The 22,958-nt window shown below is 48.7% G+C and overlaps 1 protein-coding gene across 1 annotated transcript; it reads right to left on the bottom strand.

Moving 5' to 3' along the window:
- Positions 1-305: 305 nt before the first annotated feature.
- ADORA2B (adenosine A2b receptor) lies at positions 306-22,664 on the bottom strand. The gene is made up of 2 exons (XM_081027593.1): positions 22,214-22,664; positions 306-1,429 (listed from the first exon to the last, which is right to left on the bottom strand). Exons 1-2 carry the CDS (start codon positions 22,546-22,548, stop codon positions 790-792), a joined length of 975 nt encoding a protein of 324 aa, XP_080883719.1. The 5' UTR covers positions 22,549-22,664; the 3' UTR covers positions 306-789.
- Between the last annotated feature and the right edge of the window lie 294 nt (positions 22,665-22,958).

The raw sequence follows: 22,958 nt of genomic DNA, 5'->3' as shown, positions 1-22,958 counted from the left end.
TTGTGTGACAAGCCGCCGCAGCACCTTACACTTTTTTTTTCCGTTTTATTTTGCCTAGTATACATACACGATTATATACTTTTACTTTGTAAAATTCTCACACTTTGGGATCCAGCAAGTTGGCAAAACTTGAACTTGGGAGAGAAAATTCACTATTAGCTCTAGAAGGGGAAAATGGAACCTAGAAGAGGAGGGACCCCATTTCTCTAGGGTAATTTGCTGTATATGGATAAGAATGTTATCAAAATTGTTATCTGATGACATTCTACTTAAGAACTTATGAGAGTATCAATTAATAGTTTCTTGATTAAAGAATTATACTTTTAATTTTCCTAGTCGCTTTCCTAGGAACAAGTATACCATTTTAGTGTGTCCAACTTTTATTTTTCCATTGCCTTTAAGTTTAAAAAATATTTGTATTATAATATTTCACAGTATTTCACAATAAAATAGTTTTAATCATTTTCTACCATGAAAGAGACAGACTTCAAAAAAAAGTTACCCTTTTACAGTCCGTTCGGACCATCAGCATCATCCACGCAGTAAGAGCAGCCAGACAGAATCATATGTATTTGTCAACCTCTGGAACCTACTAATAACATGTACATATTAGTTAGATATGTGGTAACTCCAGACAAGTGCTTTGAAAGAGGCAACCCATATGCTTGTGAGGTGTAGCTGTCTTTCACAGTGACAGCCGGTGATGTCCTGTCCCTTTGTATGCTGTGAATTTGTGCCTTCTCCTCGAAGAGGACAGAACATGGGTCATAGGCCCCCATCAAAAGCGAGCTACGCCCTCGCCTGCCCATTCCCACTCTTGAGCATATCTGTCTGGCAGAGGACGTACCTGGAGATGATTTTGTGAAAAGTATAGCGGAAGTCTTGGTTCCGGTAGGCATAGACAATGGGATTGACAACTGAGTTGGCATGTGACAGGAGGATGGCCATGTTCATTGCCCACTTGGGCTTATCCTTAGCCCAAGCTGGCTGGAAAAGGCTGACACAGTTGATGGCATGTACAGGTAACCAGCACAGAGCAAAAATCCCAACAATCATAGCGAGGGACTTGGCTGCGTGGATCTCCCTCTGGAGGATGGTCCTCGACTGGTCCATCAGCTCGGTGCGCTGAAGTTGCCGGCAGGCCACCATGAAGATCTTGATGTAGATCATTAGCATTATGAGCAGTGGGGGCAGGACACACCCAAAGAAATTGAAATACACCATGTAGCTCATGGGCACCACATTCTCAAAAAGACACTTCACCAGGCAGCAGCTTTTATTTGTGGTTCCATCCCAGGACTCGGTGCAGTTGGTGGCACTGTCTTTACTGTTCCATCCCAGGAACGGGGTCAGTCCAATGCCAAAGGCAAGGACCCAGAGGACAGCAATGACTCCTCTCGCTCGGGTCCCCGTGACCACACTCTTATACCTGTTCAAAAGAACATCATCTGTTACCGTCAGTTTATAGTACTCTGCCACCAAAGTCCAGAATTCCACCTCTGCTATTCCATGGCCTTTACTCCTAACCGCCTCTGAGGTTCACCCTCAGGGCACTTTGACTCTCAACACTAAAGATGTGTCGTCAGGTATAAAGAGCTTCACTCTAACATGCTCAGTAAGATTTCGTTCTTGACTCATTCACTCACCTGTTTAGTGACAGGTCATGATCAATGAGAACAAGTGGAGAAATCTTTAAAGTGCTTTCTGACTACCCAGATACGAACTACTCGGTTTTCTAGAAGGCACTGTTCTAGGTGGTTGAGCAGAACATACAAAGATCCCTGCTTTTAAAGGGACTGACGTTCTAGTAGAGGGAAACATAATACACCTAAGTTATACGGTATGATAAAAGGTTTGATGTGTAGTACAAAGAAAAGTCAGAGTAAGGAAGATCAGAACTGGCAGGGACTACCGTGTTTCCCTGAAAATAAGCCCTAGCATGACTTTTCAGGATGACATCCCCTGAACATAAGCCGTAATGCGTCTTCTGGAGCACACCTTAATATAAGACGTGGTCTTATCTTCAGGGAAACACGGTAGTTTTAAAGAGGTCAGTCAAGGGAGGCTTCAATGATAATGTGACACTTGAACAAAAGCCTGAGGAAGTGACGAGCCCCCTGGAGTCAGGCAGCACTGGCTGGTGTGTGGGATTCCCACAGATACAGAGGCTTGCCTGGGACTGTGGGGAGCTTCATGCCTGAATGCCTCTAACCTCTGCAGGGCCGAGAGGCCTGGCAACGTCCCTAACTGTCTCTACTAGCAGCAAAGTTGATCAAAACTGGGCAATAACTTAGCAAATATTAAGTTTTTTAGTAATTTTTGAATGCTCAAATCTTAAAATCACTAGAAATCAGAATATACATTTTAGACATTTTGCTATAAACTAGTTCATGTGTCGTTTATAGCAAAGCTATAAACTTAGCTATTAATAACTGGCCCATACTATGTATTAAATATAATGTACTAAATAAGTGAAATAAAATATTACCTTAAACTGGTAAAGGGGGAAATAATCTGATACACATTGCCTTTAGACTTGTCTATGGAAAATCCCCATCCTCTGCCTGCAGGATAAAGGCCAACCATACTTTCAGCATGGCCCGCGGAGCCCTTCAGGCATAAGCCCCACATACCCAGGCCTGCCATCCCTAATTGGTGGCTCCTGGCTCAGGCTGCTCCCAACATCGCACAAAACAACATTTATCTGTTACATTTGTTTTCCTCTCAACTAGAATGTCAACCTCCTAAAGACTAGGACCTAGTACAGTGCCGGCACATAGTAGATTCTTAATAATATGGCCATTGTGAATACAGTCCTCATTTGTTACCTGGTTTATTATCAAACAGGATTCCACTTACTAGGAGTACCTGATGCTGTGGCCTCGATAGGCAGGAGAACTCATACAGTTTGCGGAGGAAGTTAACTGAGATCTTGCCTCGTCGTTGGAAACGATCCCTAACCTTTTGTGCTCCCTATGAGGGCATCACTCAACAGTGGGCAGCTCGGTTGTGGGACATTTACTTCAGAAGACCTGCTGGGCTTAGCTGCTCACTGAATTTTCTTGGCCAATGAATCCACCTATTTTCAAACCCTTTCTGCTTCCCCACCTTGTTCAAGAAAGTGAAGCCATTCCTTTAAAAATGTTATTCCTAGCCATTGCCTCACCAGAGACGTGAGGAATGCAGCTAGTCCCTGCTGGATAAGAAGGCAGCCTCCTCAAGGTCAAGCACTTAGAATTACAGGACCTTAGGTCCATGAGGCAACCTACTCAAAAGCCCTGCCTTAGTCCTTTGTTGTTTACAGGACTCACCTCTATTGAATTGAGTACAGCTGAATACAGGCCAGCCCTGGAGGGTGAATTATATTTGGGGTAAGCAAATTCTCATCAGTAATGGTCAGTGGTAGATACATGAGGTGTGTGGGGACAGAGCCAGGAGTGCAGTTTCCAGGCTCTCGGCCTCACATAGAAAGGTGCTGGCTCGGGTAGTAAATGGCCATCAACTGTGATTGGATGGCCATCAGCTGTGGCTAGTTGGCCGTCAGCTGTAACCAGGGAGCCACTGGCCACTAATATAACTGACATGGCTACGCCAACAGAAAATGGGTGCTAGCAAGAAGATGGTGGCTGAGCTAGCAAGCGTGGATTGCAGTTAGCATGGCGGGTTGCCAGCCGCCAGTGAGACTATAGTGGTATGACTCCCCTATCTATGGATCCGTGGGTGTCCTTTTTGGCCTCACCATGTCCTGCGTTCTTATGTGGGGAGCGGGAGCTGAGACCCCGCGTGACACCCTGCATGACAAGGTGGTTCTGGCAGTGGGAGAAACAAAAGGAAGTCTGTGAGGGTGCTCCCAGGAAAGAGTTTCCTTCTTGGTAAAAGGAGAGGGACCCATAAGGAGAGCTATTCCCCATGCCCATCCCTTTCTGCTTTGAATGGCTCTTGTGAGAGGCTGTTATGCCTAGGGCTGCGGCAGCCATTCTGTGAAAGAGGGACAAGCATGAAGACACAGTGAATGGCAAAGAGCCCAGGTCCTTGATGACATCTCTGAACCAATGCACCAACGCTAGAGCCATCGTAGCTCTGTATTCTAGTTCAAGAGATAATTAAATGTCTTGATTGCTTAAGCCACTCTTACCTGCAGCCAAAAGCATACTCATACAAACTAGAAGGCACTTTTATTTCTTCTAGTCCAACCTCTCTTATTTTACAAATAAGGAAACAAGATACAAAGCCTGAGTAACAAAGGCAACATAAAACCAACGTCCAAAACTAAGTCAGGATTCGCAGGCCTGTGTTCCTTGCACCACGTTATGCTGCTTTTTTTACTTGACTTTTTAAAAAAGCAATATTGTACACAGAGGGATCACAGGGGTGGCTTCTCACTACAGTTCAAAACAACATCTGGAATCTACCCACATCTGAACTTGTCAAAACTGCTGTATCCTGCACATGTGAAAAACCACTTTATGCTAAATTGTCTTAGATAAGAAAAAGCAGCTGATTTCTTCAGGGAAACAGCTGGTCACAGCTTCTCTGAGTTCCCATCACAGCTCTTCTTCCCTGTTGGCTCATTATTTCATTCAGAGTTCTTCCTTTGTACCATGCACTCTGCTAGGCACTAGAAACAATCACAGCCTTCATGGGTTGTAAAACTAATGGAAGAGACAAACAAGTAAACACACTAATGTGTAATTACAAATCAGAATGAGTGGCCAAACCAAAATAAATGGGATGCAGATAAGAGAAAGCAGGAAGACTTGGGACACAGCACATCTGGGAAGGTCTCTGAAGCCGAGCTAAAGGTTGAGAAGGCGTGTAAAAAATTGAAAAGTGAAGAGAAAAGCATTCCAAGCAGAAAGGACAGAATGTGTCAAGTTTTCAGCAGGAAAGGATTTTACTTTCCTAAAGAAGGAAATGGAGGGGGCTGGCCTGGTGGCTCAGGCGGTTGGAGCTCTGTGCTCCTAATGCTGAAGGCTGCTGGTTTGACTCCCACGTGGGCCAGTGGGCTCTCAACCACAAGGTTGCTGGGTGACTGCTCGACTCCTGCAAGGGATGGTGGGCTCCGCCCCCTGCAACTAAGATTGAACATGGCACCTTGTGCTGAACTGCAGCTGAGCTCCCGGATGGCTCAGTTGGTTGGAGTGTGGGCTCTCAACCACCAGGGTTGCCGGTTTGGCTCCTCAACTCCCACAAGGGATGATGGGCTGCGCCTCGTGCAACTACCAGTGGCAACCTGACCTGGAGCTGAGCTGCGCCCTCCACAACTAAGACTGACAGGACAACGACTTGGAAAAAGTCCTGGAAGTACACACTGTTCCCCAATAAAATCTTTAAAAGAAAAAAAAAAAAAAAGCAAATGGAATTGTGAACGACCTAAGATGAGGCAGGAGCCAGCTCATAAGCATAGGAAGAAATTTGGATTTTGATATTCAAAGTGCAATGGGAAGTACTAAAGGTGTTGAAGCAGGAGAATGGTACAATTTATGTTTTATAAAGCTCACAGTATGGAGATTGAATTTTAGGGGAGCAAAAACAAAAGCAGATCAGCTAGAAAACACTTTTTGGTGGTTAATTCACGAGAATATCTTGCCTTGGAACCAGGGTGATAGCTGAGATGGTGCAAATAGATACACACTTTGGAGGTAGAACCAACAGGTCTCGAAGATGGATCAGATGTAGGAAAAGTCAGGGACGATTCCTAGGGCTTTTTCCTCCAGTGTATTAACATTTAATGCTGAAACTATTAAAAGAAGAGTGGGTTGCAAGGAGATTAAGATCAAGAGAATGGTGGTTGTTACTATCCTGGTGATCAGTAGAAAGAGAAGAAGCAGAAAAAAAGGTAAGATTACTAAAGAAAAAAGAATCTAAGGAGGTTGGAGGACGTGGAGACCAGGGCATGTGTGGAGGGACACTTCTCTGCTGTGGCAGAAGGAAGAAATGACGGCCGATGCGGGGAGGTGGGGGCTGTGTGTTGAGACGAGGGCAACATCCCCTTGGATTGCTGTTATTCAGAGAAGTGGGACAAAATCATCACCTGAGGGAAAGGAGAAGACTAGGACACTTGAGTTGTCTCAAGGAGTGGAAAAGGAAGCTTGCGAGCGAAATGTAGTGGATGGCCTTTGTGGTTTTGAGGGTGGTGTGGCTTTTGCTGTTGACCAGGTGCAGGCTGGATGATGAGAAACGAAGGCAAGGAGGAGAGAAAGACTGAGGCGGTGAGAGAACTGTGCCCAGATGCGAAACTCAAGCTGGGTGGCTGGAGCCGTCAGCAAGAATGCTGAGATCACAGGGTGGCAGCAGTGGGGGTTGGGGGAGGGCAGTGTGTCTGGACAATGGGAACTTCAAAGGTTCAAGTCTTTTGCAGGAGACATCAGGAACGGAACTTCCGCTGCCTGAGCACCTACTGCGGAACGCACCAAGCTACGGGCTCGTACCTCCCACTCAGTCCGTGCCTCACAGCATGGTCACAGCAGCTGTTTCCAGTTTGCAGATGTGGAAACAAGCTCACTCACTGCCCCTAAAGCGCAGTCAGGACACAAACTTAATCTGACTCCGATTTTGCCAAAAGCAGTCATTTTCCTGCTTAGGAACCTCAGCTCTTCTCACAAGTCCCCGTTACCCCGTCTGCTTGGCTACCCAGCCATAGGTCAGCTGCTTCACTTTCTTCTCCATATACACCTGACCTTGCCAAAGCTGCTTGCAGGTTCCAGGGAGACCCCATCTGGAGCCAGCCACGTGAGAATTGGAGACTTGAAGGAAGAAGCATGTGTTACCCTTTGGTAGGAAGTCCTTAAAAGGCAACAAAAAGACTTTATTCTGTTGGAGGACACAACCAGACCCACAGCAGAAATGTAGGCTCCAAAGACAGAAGTGCTTTGAGCACCAGAGCTCCAGCTCCATAGTGGCAGCACAGTCAGTATCCATGAGCCCCACACCTGGGCCCAGGCACAGGTGGGAGACAGGGATGCTGCAGAAAGCAGACAGGCGTCCCTGCAGTAAGCAGGATGCTAGAAGGGATAGCCCGGGGGGTTCTGGCATCTTCTGCAGGAGCTGGTACCCTGCCGTGTGCTCTCCTCTCCCACCTCCAGCTATGCTTCTGTCCTTTCCCTGAATGCTCATCTCTTCTTGTGGGCTCCATGCCTTGCTCCCTGTGTACCACTGGCTCTCAGAACATCCCCGTGTGTGTGTGTCCAACACATTCCTGAAAGGTGGGGCCGTGTCCTTTCCTACGTCTGCCCTATGCCAGCCAGTGCTCTTCTGTGGAGGACACTGAGCACAGCAGTCAGGCCAGGGAAGCCAGACATCTGCTCCAAGTGCAGAAGTAAATGAAAGGCAGTGGAGAAAGGAATAAAGGAAACAGGCAGCTTTATTATTCCAGACAAGCAGGAACAGTTCCAGCCCACACAAAAGGGGTGTTCTGGGAAAGTCCACAGTCTGGGAAGTGGCTATGCCCACTGCAGTGACAGAGCTCTGCTGTGATCCACCCATTCTCCATATAAGGGGCTCATTAGCTAAGATGACTGATACAACAGTCACATGGGGGAAATCAACAAAAGGGAACTGTGGACACAGGTTACATAATGAAAAAGGGAGCTGCCAAGTGCTGCATAACAAATGCTGGCCTGTTCCCGGGGCTGGGTCTTCTCTGGCCTATTTCTAGAGCCGGGGCTTCTCTGGCTGTGTAGTCTGCCCTCTCAGCCTTAGAAATCAGAGTTCCCCCAGCTCTCAGGGTAGTTGCCCTGGGCAGTGACATTGAGCCTGGCCAGTCCAGCCAGGGGTGGATAGACTCTGAGCTCTGGCATCAGAAAAATGGGGATAATAGTGGCTGCAGAACCCACCTCTATGCTGGGGCTTTTAACACAGATATAATGTGTACTTTATAAATGCAAATTGCTAAGTAAATGCATGTGGAGTTCTGTTGCAGCTTCTTAAAATTGTTTATTTAGGGATGTTTTTCTTTATATTCTGTTTAGCTCACACGTTTCATTCCTCTGTAACACAAACATCTCTGCTATAAAGCAACATAAACCTCATATTCTCTAAAATTGCTGTAAATAATAACAGGACTTAACATGAAAATGGGGGTAGGACAGACAACTCAAAACCTATACAATTCTGTAACTAGAGCACGAACAAAATAACTTAGGCCACTCAGGCAGGCCCTTTTGGCAGGGCTAGAGGCTGCCACAGTGAGTATTAAAGATGTACCAAAAAGTCAAATGGAATTCCTGCCCAAACTTTAATTAGAGCAAGGCTGATAATGCCAAGACAATGTAGATGAGAAAGGAGTCCTGAGCCAAGGGACAGTTATTAAGTTGGGGGCAGTGGGCAGTGTGGCCAGCTGCGACCGAGATCAGCAGTCTGGGACGCGGCTTTCTGAGGAGGGAGGCCCAGGATAGGCGATGTTGTTTTTCTCCTTGTTCCTGGTGCCCAAATGGGCTCCTGCTGCACAGCAGTCAACCGAGGGCTTTTTCCTTTCCTGCTGAAGACGGTAATGCTACTCCCGCTAGTCCAATTCTTTGGGCAAAATCACAGATGAACCAAAGCAGGGACCAAAACCCTTGCCTGTGTACCTGTCACACGCGCGCCAGTTCACACCACAGGAACTCACCTGGAAGCTGACCAGGGTGTACTGAAATGCGCCACTGCTCCCACGATAACATGGTTTCCACAGCCCCCCCGCTTCACGAATCCCCCGCATAACTGCACTTTCTGCTTCCTTCCACCGAGTTGTGCGCTCCTTCATGGCACAGACCATCTTGTTCACTGTTGTATCCAAAACACCTAACGCGGCCTGGCAAGCAAATGCGGAGTAAAAGCCTGAATTTATAAGAAGGGACCAGAACTCTGGCTTCTTATCACACACACATGTTTGACACTCACTTGGTAGCTCCAAACTAAAGAAGGCATGGGGGATGTGAGCATGTCTTGAGCTTCAGCTTATAGTTCACAAGAGGCTGACTGTATAGGAGGGAAAGTTTTATGCTGAGTGGTGGCTTCCCATTTTTCAGATTCCTCATGGAACCAAGTGGTTTTTTTTTTTTTTAAGTTGTCATGGACAGAAGAAGAAATAGAAATTTTGAATAGCACTGTATCTATTAAAGAAATAGAATATATAACGCAAAACCTTCCCACACAGAAAACTTAAGACCCACAGGACTTCCCTAATGAAGATACAAATAAAACCATTCTTACACAAAAAGAGTAGATACCGTTTGGTTCTATTTATTATAAATGAAGTTCAGGTCGGGGAGTGGGAAGGTCTCTCATTTGTGGTAAATATATTGAGGGCAATCTGCTTTGTCTCCAGTCTAAGATGGTGATAGCTTTAGTCTGCAGGGCATTCTAAGGAAAGGCCAGTGCCTGCCTACCCACTGTATTCACCTTTAGGATAAGTTCTTCTGAGGAGGCTAGGACCCTCGGCTACTCTGGCTCCTAGAGGTTCTCATCTACTCCAACAAGTTCAGATATGTCTGAATCCCAGTGGTAGACCTAGCTGGGGCCTGAGCTGAGTCCACTGCCACATGGAAAGGTGATTGGAAGAGATACCATTTGTCCTTCTCAGTCACCCAGGAACGATGAGGAATGTAGGTAGCAGAAAAGAAAGTTGGCAGCACTCCCCGCCAGCTTACTGTGGCAAGAGGAGGCAGTCCAGAGTGACTTGATAATGATTCAGTCTAGTGAGGTTGAGGGCGAGGGCCAGGACTAGGCCTCCCAGAGTTCACCTCTGAGGCTGTTTCTTGGTGAATCTCGTGTTTTGGTTTCACATTGCGTGTGGGATTCAGAGACGCCCAAGGTGGCTGCACTACAGGTTCTGATCTCCATCGCATGGACTAAAAGCCCCGAGAGAAAGGGCCACTGCCTGAAACCAAACCAGAGAAGAAAAAAACATTTTGTCCTCACCCCCAAAAGTTACCCTTCTATGACTGGGGTTAAAACACACTGCTTCCAGATATAACAATCGTCAAAAGCATAGGCTTCCATATACACAAACAGAAGAACATACAGGAGGCAATAGTATCGGTATGTCCCATTACTGGTGGGGCTAAATTTGATCACTTGGTTATCGTGGTGTCTGCAGGTTTCTCCACAGTCACTATTTTTTCCCTTTTTAACTAGTAGATACCTTGTATTAGATAATGTGAGACTTTGTAAATATTTGCTTTTCATCAAACTTTCACCAATTAGTTTTAGCACCTATTGATACTTGCCTGAACCAGTTATTACTATGATAGTTGCCAAATGATGATTTGCTTAACTCAGTCATCCCTAGCCAATTAGATGGCATTCTACTGTAAGCAAGAGCTCTCCCAACTCATTAAAAAAGAAAAACTCCCAGCTCTGTTTATTGCAAGGGCCTAGAAGAAATGACGCTGCAGTAGGAATGAGTATACCCACCCAAATCTTGGTTTCCAAACACCCCTCTCCACTGAAAGGAAGCAGGACTCCTTGGAGAAATGGCTGATTCCAAAGCTGGAAAACACATAAGTCTGGAAAACCTTTCTGTGCCAGAAAGTAAGGAAGTGCCCAAAAAATTGATGGGAGCACTCAAGCAGAAGTGAATTTGAATGGCTCCCATTGGCCAAATTTGGGCATCGAAATGAATTACAGGAATGGATTATAACACATTGAATAAAAATGAAACTGGAAGTCCATACTGGTATTAACAATAATTTAAAGGAAGAGCAGGGAAAAGACAAACCTCTTCTTTACAGAAGAACACCAACTAATAAAGGTGAAAGGAATGAGAGAAAAGAAAATTACCATTTTACGTGGTAGTAACTGATTCAGGCAACAAGGATCAATGGGAAAAACACACCTTCACAGTGACAAGCCTGGCAGACAGCCTTAACCAGGCAATTAGGTTTAACCTACCAGCAGTGGGACAGACTGACATCGTATGCCTTCTCACGTGATGGACTGAGGTGGATACAGCACCATATAGGTAGCATTCCAACATTAAACAACCAAAAACATTTTAACGTGAATCTAATCGTAAGGAAACACCAAACCCAAATTATGGTACTTCCTGCAAAACAGATAACCTGAACTCCTCAAAAATGTTACTGTCTCGAAAGAGAAAAAAAAAAGACTGAGAAACTATTCCAGATTAAAGGAAACTAAAGGAATTAAATGCATGTATGACTTTCTACTGGAACCTGGATTTGAAAAAAACAAACCCTATAGAGAACATAATTGGGATAACTGGGGACGGCGGATATAGACTGCATTGTATCACTGCCCAAACATCTGGGAGTCCCCCTGGACTCTTCCCTCTCCCTCAGCCCAACATCCAGCCAAGTCAGCGAGTCCGCTTGCAGCTGTTGCCTGTGACACCGTCTTCCAGCCACAGGCATACCATGCGGTGGTGTTGGCACAGACACACTCACCAACCACACAGGCTGAGTGGCACTGCAGATTTCACAACTGTAAACCCCACCACCACGGGCCCTGACCCACCACATCTCTAGTCCTTGTTCACTGATTGTGGTTCCGGGGCCCATCTTTGGTTCTCCGGATTCCTTCCTGTCTGGTCTTTTGGTTGGCTATGTGGCATTACCTGTGGCCCCTCTGCTCTAAATAGTGTCAGATTCCTTGGCTGCCCTTGGATAACAACCTTCTCTGGTGTAGAAGTTCAGATTTTACACATCTCGAATGTCTCTAGAGTCTGCCTCAATCTCCATGGCCTCTGCCCTGGTCATGCTTTCTTCCTTCTCACCTGGATGACAACTGGCCACCCTACATAATCTTTTCTCCTCCAATCCATCCTCCTTGCTCTTCACCAGAATGACTTTTATAATGCAAACCTGACCACATCAAACACAAAAGGAAACAAATTCATAACCATCCTAAAAACAGAAGTGGAGGGTGACATCAGCAAAGGGGAGATATTGATGAGTTTCTAGAAACCAGAAGGCAGATACGATCTTCACAATGGGGCATGAAATCCTAGATCAGAAACAGGAGTGGCAGGGAAGAGAGGCTGCAGCCTACCAGACAGCAGGTTCCAGAATGGGAGTTAGAAGAGGAAAAGAAATCAAGGGGAAGACTGGCTTGGACGAGTTTATGGGTTGCCTCACCTACCCAGTCATTGTCCCCCATTTACCACAGAGCTGGGAGCTTATTCCCAACTCCACTCGCCCAAAGCTGAAGCTTGAGATCCAGTGATGCAGGATGGGGTAGGAGGAAGAGTGTTAATTATACACACTCTGTCACGTGAAGGAATCTGAACCTTGTGAATCCAAAAAAGGTTTTTCAAAATTTTAAAACATTTAACCTTAAAACAAAAGTAAAAATAGGATTGCTAAATTTTAAAAAAATAATAGAAGAATTAAGGGGGGGGGGGGAGTCAAGGAACTCTTCCAGAGGAGAATGAAAAGCTAAAGTATTAGACATTTGTATATAAGAGAACATTTAGGAGATAAGGAAGATCAGTCAAGGAGGGAAAGTATCCATCTATCTATTAAGAATCCTAGAAGGAAAGAATAGAGAAAATGGAGATGAGGAAATAATCAAGAAAATATTCTTTTTTAAAATTTCAGAGCTGAAGACAGACCTGTCTTCAGATTGGAAAAGTTCACCTAAAACTGCCATCCTCAGTGAAGGAGAAAAGCTGAAAGTCAACATGTAGATTCGGTCTCATGAAATTTCAGACCACCAAGCCAAAGCAAATGATCCCAAAGTCTTCCAGAGAAGAAATGCAAGTCACGAATAAGAATCTTATGCACATCAGACTTTTTGAGCAACAACGGGTATTAAAGCAATGCCTTTAAACTTCTGAATCATATCCAGTCAAATTACTAATCACATGTGAGAAATAAAAACATTTTTGGCATGTGAAAAACTCAGGAAGTTTATCTCCCACGTCCTGAAAAGGTTACGTAAGGATGTGTATACAAACAAACAAATATGGAGTCGCAGAAAGAGGCAAGAGAACACCGAATGCAAGAAATGGGCGAACCTGGGGCAGCCGGATTGCTCAGTTGGTTAGAGCACGAGCTCTGAACAACAGGGTTGCCAGTTCAATTCCCATGTGGGCCAGTGAGCTGCGCCCTCCACAACTAGATTGAAGACAATGAGCTGCTGCTGAGCTTCCGGAGGGGCAGCCAGATAGATGGCTCAGTTGGTTAGAGCGCGAGCTCTCAAGAACAAGGTTATCGGTTCAATTCCCGCATGGGATGGTGGGCTGCGCCCCTTGCAACTAAAGACTGAAAAACTAAAACTGGACTTGGAGCTGAGCTGCGCCCTCCACAACTAGATTGAAGGACAACGACTTGGAGCTGATGGGCCCTGGAGAAACACACTGTTCCCTAATATTCCCCCATAAAATTTATAAAAAGAAAAAGAGAAAAGAAATGGTCGAACAACTCCAAGAGTACGAAGAAATCACAACTGACAGCTGTGCACCATGCTCAGAAGGCATGCTAGGAAAGTGAGCAACGAGGATGATGAAGAAGCTGAGTCATCATAAGGATGTGGGAAACCATGTTCTTCCTTTAACTTGCTTCTAATTTCCTGATGAGAAAATCATGATCAAAAACATGAAGCAGACTAAAACGTGGTGTACTTCTGAGCAATGGATAGCACCTAAAAATGGAATCCACGTGACCTGATGATGAGACCTGTCTTCGTGAGAAGCATGAGTTTAGTGACAGGAGTGCATTTCCTACTCCAATCATACTGCTCGGTTCTGGGGTGAACAAGAAATATACCAGTAAAGCATCATATTAGGTTTGTGCAAAAGTAATTGCAGATTCTGCAGTTATTTTTAAACTTTTAAACCTCAATTACTTTTGCACCAACCTAATAAATGCAGTTAATCAGTTTGCAATTTTCAGAAATCCTACAAAGTTCAGCAAACTTTCCTATAGTTACAGAATAAAATGTAAACGGTATTAATCTTGACAGTATAAAAGTAATGGTATAATATAAATGTGTTCAGTTCATAATTTGTGTAGGAAAAAAATAACCACAAGAAACAGTGGTTGCCTTTAATGGGTAAATTGGAAAACCAGAGATCAGAGATTGGTGGCTACTTTCACAGTTTACCTTTCTATATGGTTTCAGTTTCTTTACAACAGCATAAATTACCTTTTTGAAAGTAAAACCTCTGTTAGGCAGGTAGTGTGCTAAGAGTAATGGTACAGTTAATAGGAGGAGGCGGAGAGATGTCAAAGGGACGGTAGTAGTATACTTTTCCTCATTTTTCTTAACAGTTAACAAATACTGCCTATAATTGGTGGAATTAAAAATAGAGGCTGAAATATGATCCCCAGAAAAAAACAGATACTGTATAACAAAAATTGGCAAGAGCGGCATTGGGATGAAGGCTACGTGAGCCACAATCCCCCTGTTATGTGGTAGAGAATCAACAGATTATGTTTAAAGATGGCAGCACAAGCCCAGGTGTTGCCATGGAGAGTGAAGTGACCCTCAGAAGAAATGCCATCAGAAACAGTCTAGGAGGCCTCGCCTGCAGCGGGGCTCATGAGGGGCAAGGGAGGGGACACTTTCGCCTTCCCTTTTGTGCCCTTCTGTACTTGTATATATTTACCTCTGGGCACACTCGTTGATTTCTAAGTTCAAACAAAAACCAATAAAACACCTCCTTCATGGACTTACCAGTATCTTGAGAACAACACCAAACTCCGTGGCAAGTCTGGGCCCTCCTTGATCTGCCTGCTCTCAAACACCCACCCACACCCCAGCCCGAAGCCCAGACTGGCCGGCCAGCTCTGCTCCTGCTCACAGGCTCCGCCTCAGTGCAGAATGCTCTTTCTTCCCATTTATCCCCTACAATCCAGCATCAACCCTCTAGAAAAAGCACTGCCTCCTCCCCCGCAGCCCAGACTGAGTGAGAAAGCCATCCTGGAGCTGGTGACGGTCTGTTCTCAACTTCAGTTCTGTCAGAAAGGTACAACTGCTACCTGCCATTAAGTTCCTGCTGCCAGTGGCGGTCCTTCCAGCCTGCTAGCCTCCGGGGTCAGGAGCACAACCTGTTAATGCTGAAGGGAGAATAACTATGTCAGAAGCCCAGTGTCCAAGGTCAGTAATAAAGCTGAAGCATTAGGAAAGGCTGGGCCTCAGTTTCCCCATCTGAGGAAAGATGAGGTAGAAAGACATCCTCCACAGGTCCTTGCAGCTGTTGGTCAAATCCTGTGACATTTCAGGCACACTGGCCAAAGTATAACTTTCTTCTTCCTCACTCAGCCATATTACTATTTATAGTCTCTGTTCCTTATAATATTTAAAGTGTCCCAATCACAATGTGCTGGCCTCACTCCTCACTCCTAGAAGGACCGCTCATTAAGGATGTGTTTCTGGATGAGCACGGTGTTTGGAGCCTTCCCCCGCAGCTATTCACATGCTGGTTCAGGCTCCAGGGAAGACAGGATTACCCAGGACTATGGGCTAATCATAACTCTGAGCCTTGGTTTCCTTAGCTGTGAAATAGGTGTCTGCCCCCATAAGGTGTCTGCCCCCATAAGGTTGCAAAGGTTAAATGAGTAAGGTTCCTGGAACACAGAAAAGGCTCCAAAAGAGTGGCTGCTGTTTGCAATATTAAAAATTCTAATGTCACAGTAGCTGAGGACGTAATTCCTCATATCTGTCCCTGAAGCTCTGATGACAAGCTGACAGATCAAAACAGTGAGATATGGAGCCTGGGTGCCACAGAGTAACTGGTCCTGCCAGTGCCGGACCTGATGGGAGGGCTCCATGAGGCAGGAGACCCGTGCCTGCCATTACAGAGAAAGGAACGCAGATCATCTGCCGTGTAAATGTTAACTTTTGTCCCTTTATACATGCTCGTTCTCCAGATGATCAAAGGCAACCACCGGTGCTTTTCAGAATTCTGTGGAAACATTCCCGAGACGGAGGCCAGACGCTATTTCCCTGCCAGTGCTGCTCTGGGGCAGTGCAGCCTGATCTGCAGAGGAGCTCCTGGTCACTCGGGGCTCCCACTGCCCGAGGGGGCAGCTCTAGGCCACAGTCTCTAGGCAGGCCAAGGTGGCAGGCAGACCCTTCTGCCACCATCTTCAGGAGCCCTGTGCTCCCGTTCACAATCCTGAGTGCTCACAGTCTCCACTTTCATCTCCTCCCTGCCCTGCGACTCCCAGATGCTCCTCGATAACTGTCCAGCGGGTTGGACTCAACCCCCAGTGAGGGCACAGGACTTCCAGGAATCCTCCGAATTGGATTATCCAAGTTCTGAGACAGTAGTTGAGGGCCTTACTGACAAGACCAGACCTCAGCCTCTGCCTGGGCACGCATGTGCCAGCAGGGAACTAAACTGCCCAGGAACAAGCCCCCGCCGGGCTGGAGGTTCCCATTAGCACTTCCACAGCCAACGGCAGCACCTGCGGCCGCTTTAGTCACTGCCCAGGCAGGGAGGTGGGGTTGAGAGGAGTGTATGCTAACGACAGAGGGTAAATAACAGCACAGTGGCACCCACGTCCCTCCTCCTGAGTCCCAGGTGACTTTTTCCCCATCCTGAGAGCCATGTTTCCTGATGCAGGTAACAGGACGGCCCCAGGACTGCTTGAGCGCCGAGAGTCAGGACCAGGAGCAGGGGGCCTCGCCAAGCGAGCGCTGCAGCAAGTCCTTGGGCCGGCCCTTGCCCATCGCACCTGCTGGCTAGCTGAGCACCTTGGCCCGTTCTCCTCAGGCCTGTGAGACACCCTTTCAGAAGATGCTTTCCCCTCTTTTCATCACTAAAACTTATTGGACGATCTTTTGTCTGACATCATGTCACCAGAGAGCTCTGTCCATTACTGGGATCTGCCACCTTGGACCCTCCCTCCCCACATGATTTTTTGCGCAGTCCCTCCACACTGTCCCAGTTTCCCTCCGTAACACACTCTCTTCACCTAATCACTCATGTATACATCCAAAATGTGGGTCCCTACCCCATGCCTGTCATCATGGCGAGAATTGGGTCCTGGTTACATAAGACCAAGCCTCTCTCCTCAGGAGTTCATGCTCCAGGCAGCAAGAGACCATAACCTAGTAAAGACATAATTTAATAATAGAGTCAGTAGTAAATACATGTGGTGGCTGAGAGAAGCCTATTCAGATGGGGGGAAGTGAGGAAAGGCAGTAGAGAGACTGTGGCTGGGGAAAGAACTTGAATCAGCATGGCTGTGCTTTGGTGAGTAAGGTAGGGAGGGGCGCAAGATGGATGGACAGGAGCCAGATCACACAGGGCCTTGAGGCCAGGGTGGGACATTCAGATTTTACTCTAGGTACCACTGCACAGCCTAGAATAACTCAGGGGAATGATGGGATCTGACATGCTCCAAATGAGTCTCTCAGGCAGCTGTGTGCAGGAGGAGATGAGGTGGGGGGGCCCATGGTGGCCTCGTGGGAGCTGGCTGAGAGCTGCTAGGAGGACATGTGCAATGACATCCAAGAAGTAACCATTAGATTCTACCAAAAACGGAGCATTGCAGTGGTGATCTAACAGGAGCAATTCAATGACACCATCGTGACAACGGAAGTGGAGGCAGTGAAACTGGATGACTCGTTGGAAAAGCTTACTGTGACTGGAAACAAAGGTTGAGCCAGTAAGTGGAGCGGGTATGCGGTCCATGGAGAGTTGACTTAAGCAATTTCATGTATTAATGGTGGTTTCCTGGGGCTACGATAACAAAGTGCCACAAACTTGGTGGCTTAAAATATTCTCTCCCAGTTCTGGAGGCCAGCAGCCTGAAATCAAGGTGTTGGCAGGCCCACCAGAGGCTCGAGGAAAGAATCCAGTCCCTGCTTCTGGCGGCTGCCCAGCATCCTGGGCTGGGGCTGCAGCACTCGTCTCTGTATCTCTGCCTCCATCCTCCATCGTCACACCGCGTCCTCCTGCCGTCCTGCAAGTCTGCTTTGTAAGGATGTGACTGCATTTAGGGGCCACCAGTTAATCCAGGATAAGCTCCTCCTCCCAAGATCCGTATAAGGAAGTAGTCATGCCTTTCCCATGTAAGGTAATATTCAGGTTCTGCCCATTAGAATACCGCTATCTTTTTTTTTTGGGGGGGGGCACCATTCAACCCACTACAATAGGAATGATCTGGAAAGAAAGATAAATACTCTTGTGAAGAAGGCAGAACCCAAAGAGGGAGGTCCTTAAAAAAGCTGGAGGGGTAGGACCCAGAGTTCAACATTTACCTTCCTAGCTTTATTTCAAAACAACATTAAAGGTGAATTTTATCATATGGGAAATGTTGCTCAATTAAAAAAAAAAAAACTTTTGCAAAACCATTCAGAATGCCCTGCCAACTCCCACCCTACAGTTCTGTCAGCTAGGGAGCTAAGTGGGGGTCACATGTTTACTTCAAGTCTTGCTAAGACGTCTTCAATACCTATTCACAGACCCGACATGTGAGGCTCCGAGAAAAAGCGACAAAGGGGAAGGGAGGGCGACAGCTTAGGATCCATGGACAGGTCAGACAAACACGCCCCTTCTACTCTCTTGATGGATGCAGCCAACCAAAGACTCCCTGGAAAAAACCATCCTCAGCCCACTGGGAAAACAGCTGAGACTCAACACTGCAATGCAGGAAACAGTCCAGAGCAGGCAGGGAAGGCCCCTCCCCATCCCATCTCAGCTGGGTCAGTGGCAAGAAGGGGACCAGGATTAGATTAGGGAGGAGGAAGTGCTCCTATTGGAAGCAAGAGCCAGGGAGCAGCCTGAGCAGACGCAGCCCGACCCCTGGCACACATCCCCCAGCTCCGACAGGAATGCCTACCTGGCTCTCCTGGGTGCACCTCCCCCTCTCCATTCTGCCCACTCCCAGTGGCACCACTGAGACTGGACCCACTGCCAGGAACATCAGGAACTATGTGGACTTGAACTAGAGGAAGCAGACGTTCTTCTGTTTATAGACACCCCTCACTCAGAAGGCCTGATGTGAGAGCAGACACTACTCCTTTTCTTTTTTTCCCCTTTCTTCCTCCTCCCCCCCAACCCCCTCACCCCTCCACCACCCCTTGCTGGGGTTCAAGCTGTTGTTTCTCAGTCTAGTGTAGGACACGGCTCCCTGGCCCATGCTGGTATTATGAACTTTGTGCTACCCGCCCCCCCATGGCAGTCGGTCGCTGGTCGGCCGCTCACAGCAGCTCACGGCAGCTCCCGCCGGCTGCCGGCCGCTCACGCTGGCCACTGTCCCTCCTGGCCCACGGCAGCCCACACCGACCTCCGGCTGCTCATGGCAGCCCAGCTCCAGGGAAAACCGTGGTTCACAATCTTAGCTGTAGAGGGCGCAGCTCACTGGCCCATGTGGGAATCCAACTGGCAACCTCGGAGGCGTTAGGAGCACTGCGCTCCAATCACCTGGGCCACTGGGCTGGCCTCACACTACTCCTTTTCAATTCTGGCCAAAGTTGTCATTTTTGTGCCTAGAATCTTCTCGGGGCTCCCCTTTCCTCCTGCACTGTAATCTTCCCCATGCTAGTAAATGCCTTGGCAACTGGGTGGCAGATGGAGGCTGTGGTCTCTGTGGCCTTGAGCTGTGCTCACAGCTGACCACACAGGCCTCGCACGCAGAGCCTGGGGCACAAATTCCCTCCATACCTACTGCACCAGTGAACTGGCTGGAACCTAGGGCTAGTCCAAGGACCGTTTTGCCCCCACTCCCTGGACCTCGTCTTCTTCACTTTCTGCCTTTATAGAGGAGACACCTCCTCCCAAACAGGGCACTTCCAACTCTACTCCCACTCAGCGTTCCATGATCCCAAGGGAGGCTTCAGAGCCGAGTCAGAGCTGGCCCCTGGACCATGTCAATGCAGTGAAGGGGGGACTCAAGTCTTTCTGACTCCAGGAAGGTTCCCAGGCTCTGGTGAGACAAGAAGTCCCCACTTAAAGATACTGACTGATACTGGAATCAAACACACACCCCACCCCAGAGATTCTAATTCAGTAGGGTCCCGCGGGACCTGTAATCTGCGTTTTAGCCTGCTCACAGGCACCAGCCCCCAGGAGGGCTCAGGAGCCCTGAACCAATACATCTCTCCAAACCATGAGGATGGGGACAGATCAGAGGCCCATACCTTCCTGGGACAGGGGGCTGGGGCTGCTTGCACACATCTCTTCCAGACATCTAAACTCACCTGGGTAGGCGAAGAGGGCAGGGATGGGAAAAACTTCATGGTGACTCTCCACTGAGCACTCTGCCCTCGCTACCTCTACCTCTCCTCTCCTGCCCTTAGCAAACGCAAAGGAGAAGTCAGAGGCCTGTGATTCACATTTCTTTCTCCTTAACACACCCACACCCATTTCTTTCAAGACTCCACCCAGCATAAACCAGGACAAGAACTAACAGATTTAAACTTTTATGGAAATTCCTGCTTTACGGGGCACAAGGGATTCTTCCAGTAACTCCCACTGAGCTGGGATCTCTTTGGACCACTGCCAGGGGCAAGCCCAAGGGGCTTCTGTGATATGGGCAACTCAGAGTAGGGACTTGTGACTGCCTGCTGGATGCAAACAGTCCAAAGACCGTCGAGTAAGCCACATGAGGACCAAGAGGTAGAAAAGGGACCACTAGAGAGAAGAGTGTGCCATGCTGCCCTAAACCTTGGAATCCCTGGGCTCTCACACCCGATGGCACGCATGAGGCCTCCTGGTCAGATGCCAAAGGCAGCAGCACATGGAAAAGGCCCAGACACGCAGATCAGGCTCACAGCCCGGCCAAGCAGGAGGTTCCTGTTCAGATAGGGACCGAGAACACAACCCACAGTGACCAGGCTTAACATGTCTGCCTGCTAAAAAGGATTCTGGGAGTTTTCTCACAGTCAATTCCCTCAGACACATTTCCCTTCCATATAGTAAATTGGTAATTTACTATAGGCAAGATCCGCTTCTAGAAATGGCAGTATGCTTTCTGCCCACATCCCAAACACTGACACCACAGACAACCCCTGCAAGACAGCCTGATGGCACAGTGAGAATACGATGCCAGCTCTGAGTTCAAGTCCTGGCTCCGACACTCATTCCAGATGCACCATCCTGAACAAGAGTCTAATTTCCCTGAGCCACCATCCCTTCATCTATAAAGTGCAGGTAATAGTACCTATGCTCTGGAATTACTGCAAGGCTTAAAGGATATAAATTTAATATAAACTTCACACAGTTGGCACTCGATAGATTAATTCCTTTTCTTCCCTCCTACTCCCATGACTCCATTTCCTGTTGCAGCCCCAAACCCAAAGATATCCCAAGCTCACCCAACCCAGAAATGCCAAAGGGGCCCAGGCATCAAAGCAGAGCATAAATGCTGTCACTAAGCCCTAAGGTTGCCCTGACACTCCTACTCTCAGGCGCTCAACTGATTCAACTCTGATTCCTTGGTCAGCTACAACTGGGGCTCCATTGCCCTTGCTGGCTGGCTCCGTCCCCTGAATCCTACATTTTCTAAGTGTGGCAGCAAGAGAAGATGAGTAAGTTCTCATCTTACTCATAGGATTTCAATTTTCTGAAATCCTAATAGCACTCTCCCAGCCTGCCGGGAGGGACAGAGAGGCGGGGATAAACAAGGTTACACATCGGCATGAGGCCCTAAGGCTCTTGGTGAAAAGAGCCGCATTTCACCTCTTTTTAAAAGTATATGGAGGTGATTTGAGTCACCGTTAAGCATGCAGGGACACATGTCCATAGCATTCCCCAAAGTTAACTGTCACCTCCCCGCCCAGGGCGGCCTGGCCCCGATTTTGTGCTAGGTGCATTCTGAAGTTGGGTCGTGGGTAGTGTCTATTCCGACCACGCGAAGTCCCAGCGTCCAACGTTGCCCTGGAACCGCCCCAGGCGGCCTGACCCCCAGCACTGGCTCACAGGGCCGCGTCTGGCCGCCGGCTGGCCGCAGGTAAGGGGTGTGAGGAAACAGTTCTCGCCGCAGAGGAAGAGACGCAATCAGCCAGCCTCCCGCTCCCGGACGTCCACCCGCCGGGCTCCCGCCGACCACACTTCCAGGAACCCCTAGAGTTGTCCCTATGCAGGCGCCCTCAAAGAGACGTGCGCATTCCGGGGAGCAGAGGCCTCCAGGGACCGGCCCGGGTCACCCAGAGGGTCTGCAGCGCGGGCACACGCGTCTCTGGGGACGGCCGGCGTCTGCCGGGCTGGGACCCGGAGCTCAGAGCGCCGCGCGCGCCCCAGCTTGGGGACAGGGACCAGCCCCGCGCGGGGGTCCTTGGCGGGGCTCCAGCGGGGCTCGCGGCTGCCGCGCCTCACCTGAGCGGGACGCGGATAGCCAGGTACCTGTCGACGGCCACGGCCAAGAGGCTGAAGATGGAACTCTGCGTGAGCACGAGCACGAAGCAGGCGAGGAAGAGGCAGCTGTGGAAGTCAGTGCAGAAGCCCAGGCTGATGGTGATAGCAAAGGGGATGGCAAACAGCCCCACGGCCACATCGGCCGCTGCCAGGGACACCAGGAAGTAGTTGGTGGGCGTCTGCAGCGTGCTCGAGGTGCCCACGGCGGCGCACACCAGCAGATTGCCCGCCACCGACAGCGCGGCGATGGCCAGCTCCAGCGCCACGTACAGCGCGTCCTGCGCCTCCAGGGGCATGGCCGGTGGCGTCGCCTCCCCGGGCTGCGCCGAGAGCGGGGCAGCCGCGTGGGCCCCGCCGGGCACGGCCCGAGCGCCCGACCGCGCGTCCTCCACCCGCTTCTGACCCTCCAGGCTCGCACGCTCGGGGCCGGGTCCCAGGGGGCGGGACCGCGGAGAGGTGGCGGTGTCGATTGGCCGGTGTGCCCGTCCGTCTTGGACTCCCAGCAGAGACCGCCCCTTGCCCGAAATCAGGTTACACCAGCGCAGGGGCCCGGGTTTCCGCACCTCCGGGTGCGGGCGTGGGGTCCCGAGGCGTCCGATGGTGATCACGTCTGATAAAGCCAAGTTCCCCTACTTTCCCTAAAACTCCAACTTTCCCTAAACTTCCAAAAGTGGGTGTGTTCCGAGCTGTCGCAGGCCACCTTGGG

This window comes from Rhinolophus hipposideros (assembly GCF_964194185.1).
Source record: "Rhinolophus hipposideros genome assembly, chromosome: 20".
NCBI classification, from domain to species: Eukaryota; Metazoa; Chordata; class Mammalia; order Chiroptera; family Rhinolophidae; genus Rhinolophus; species Rhinolophus hipposideros.
This window is presented reverse-complemented; position numbering and strand designations above follow the sequence as displayed.

What these genes read in the sequence shown, in the direction of transcription:
- ADORA2B (XM_081027593.1), bottom strand. Translation starts at nt 22,548, where the DNA reads ATGCCCCTGGAGGCGCAGGACGCGCTGTACGTGGCGCTGGAGCTGGCC. An exon ending in GCTATCCGCGTCCCGCTCAG is followed by an intron (nt 1,430 to 22,213) that starts GTGAGGCGCGGC and finishes TCTTTTGAACAG; the next exon opens with GTATAAGAGTGTGGTCACGG.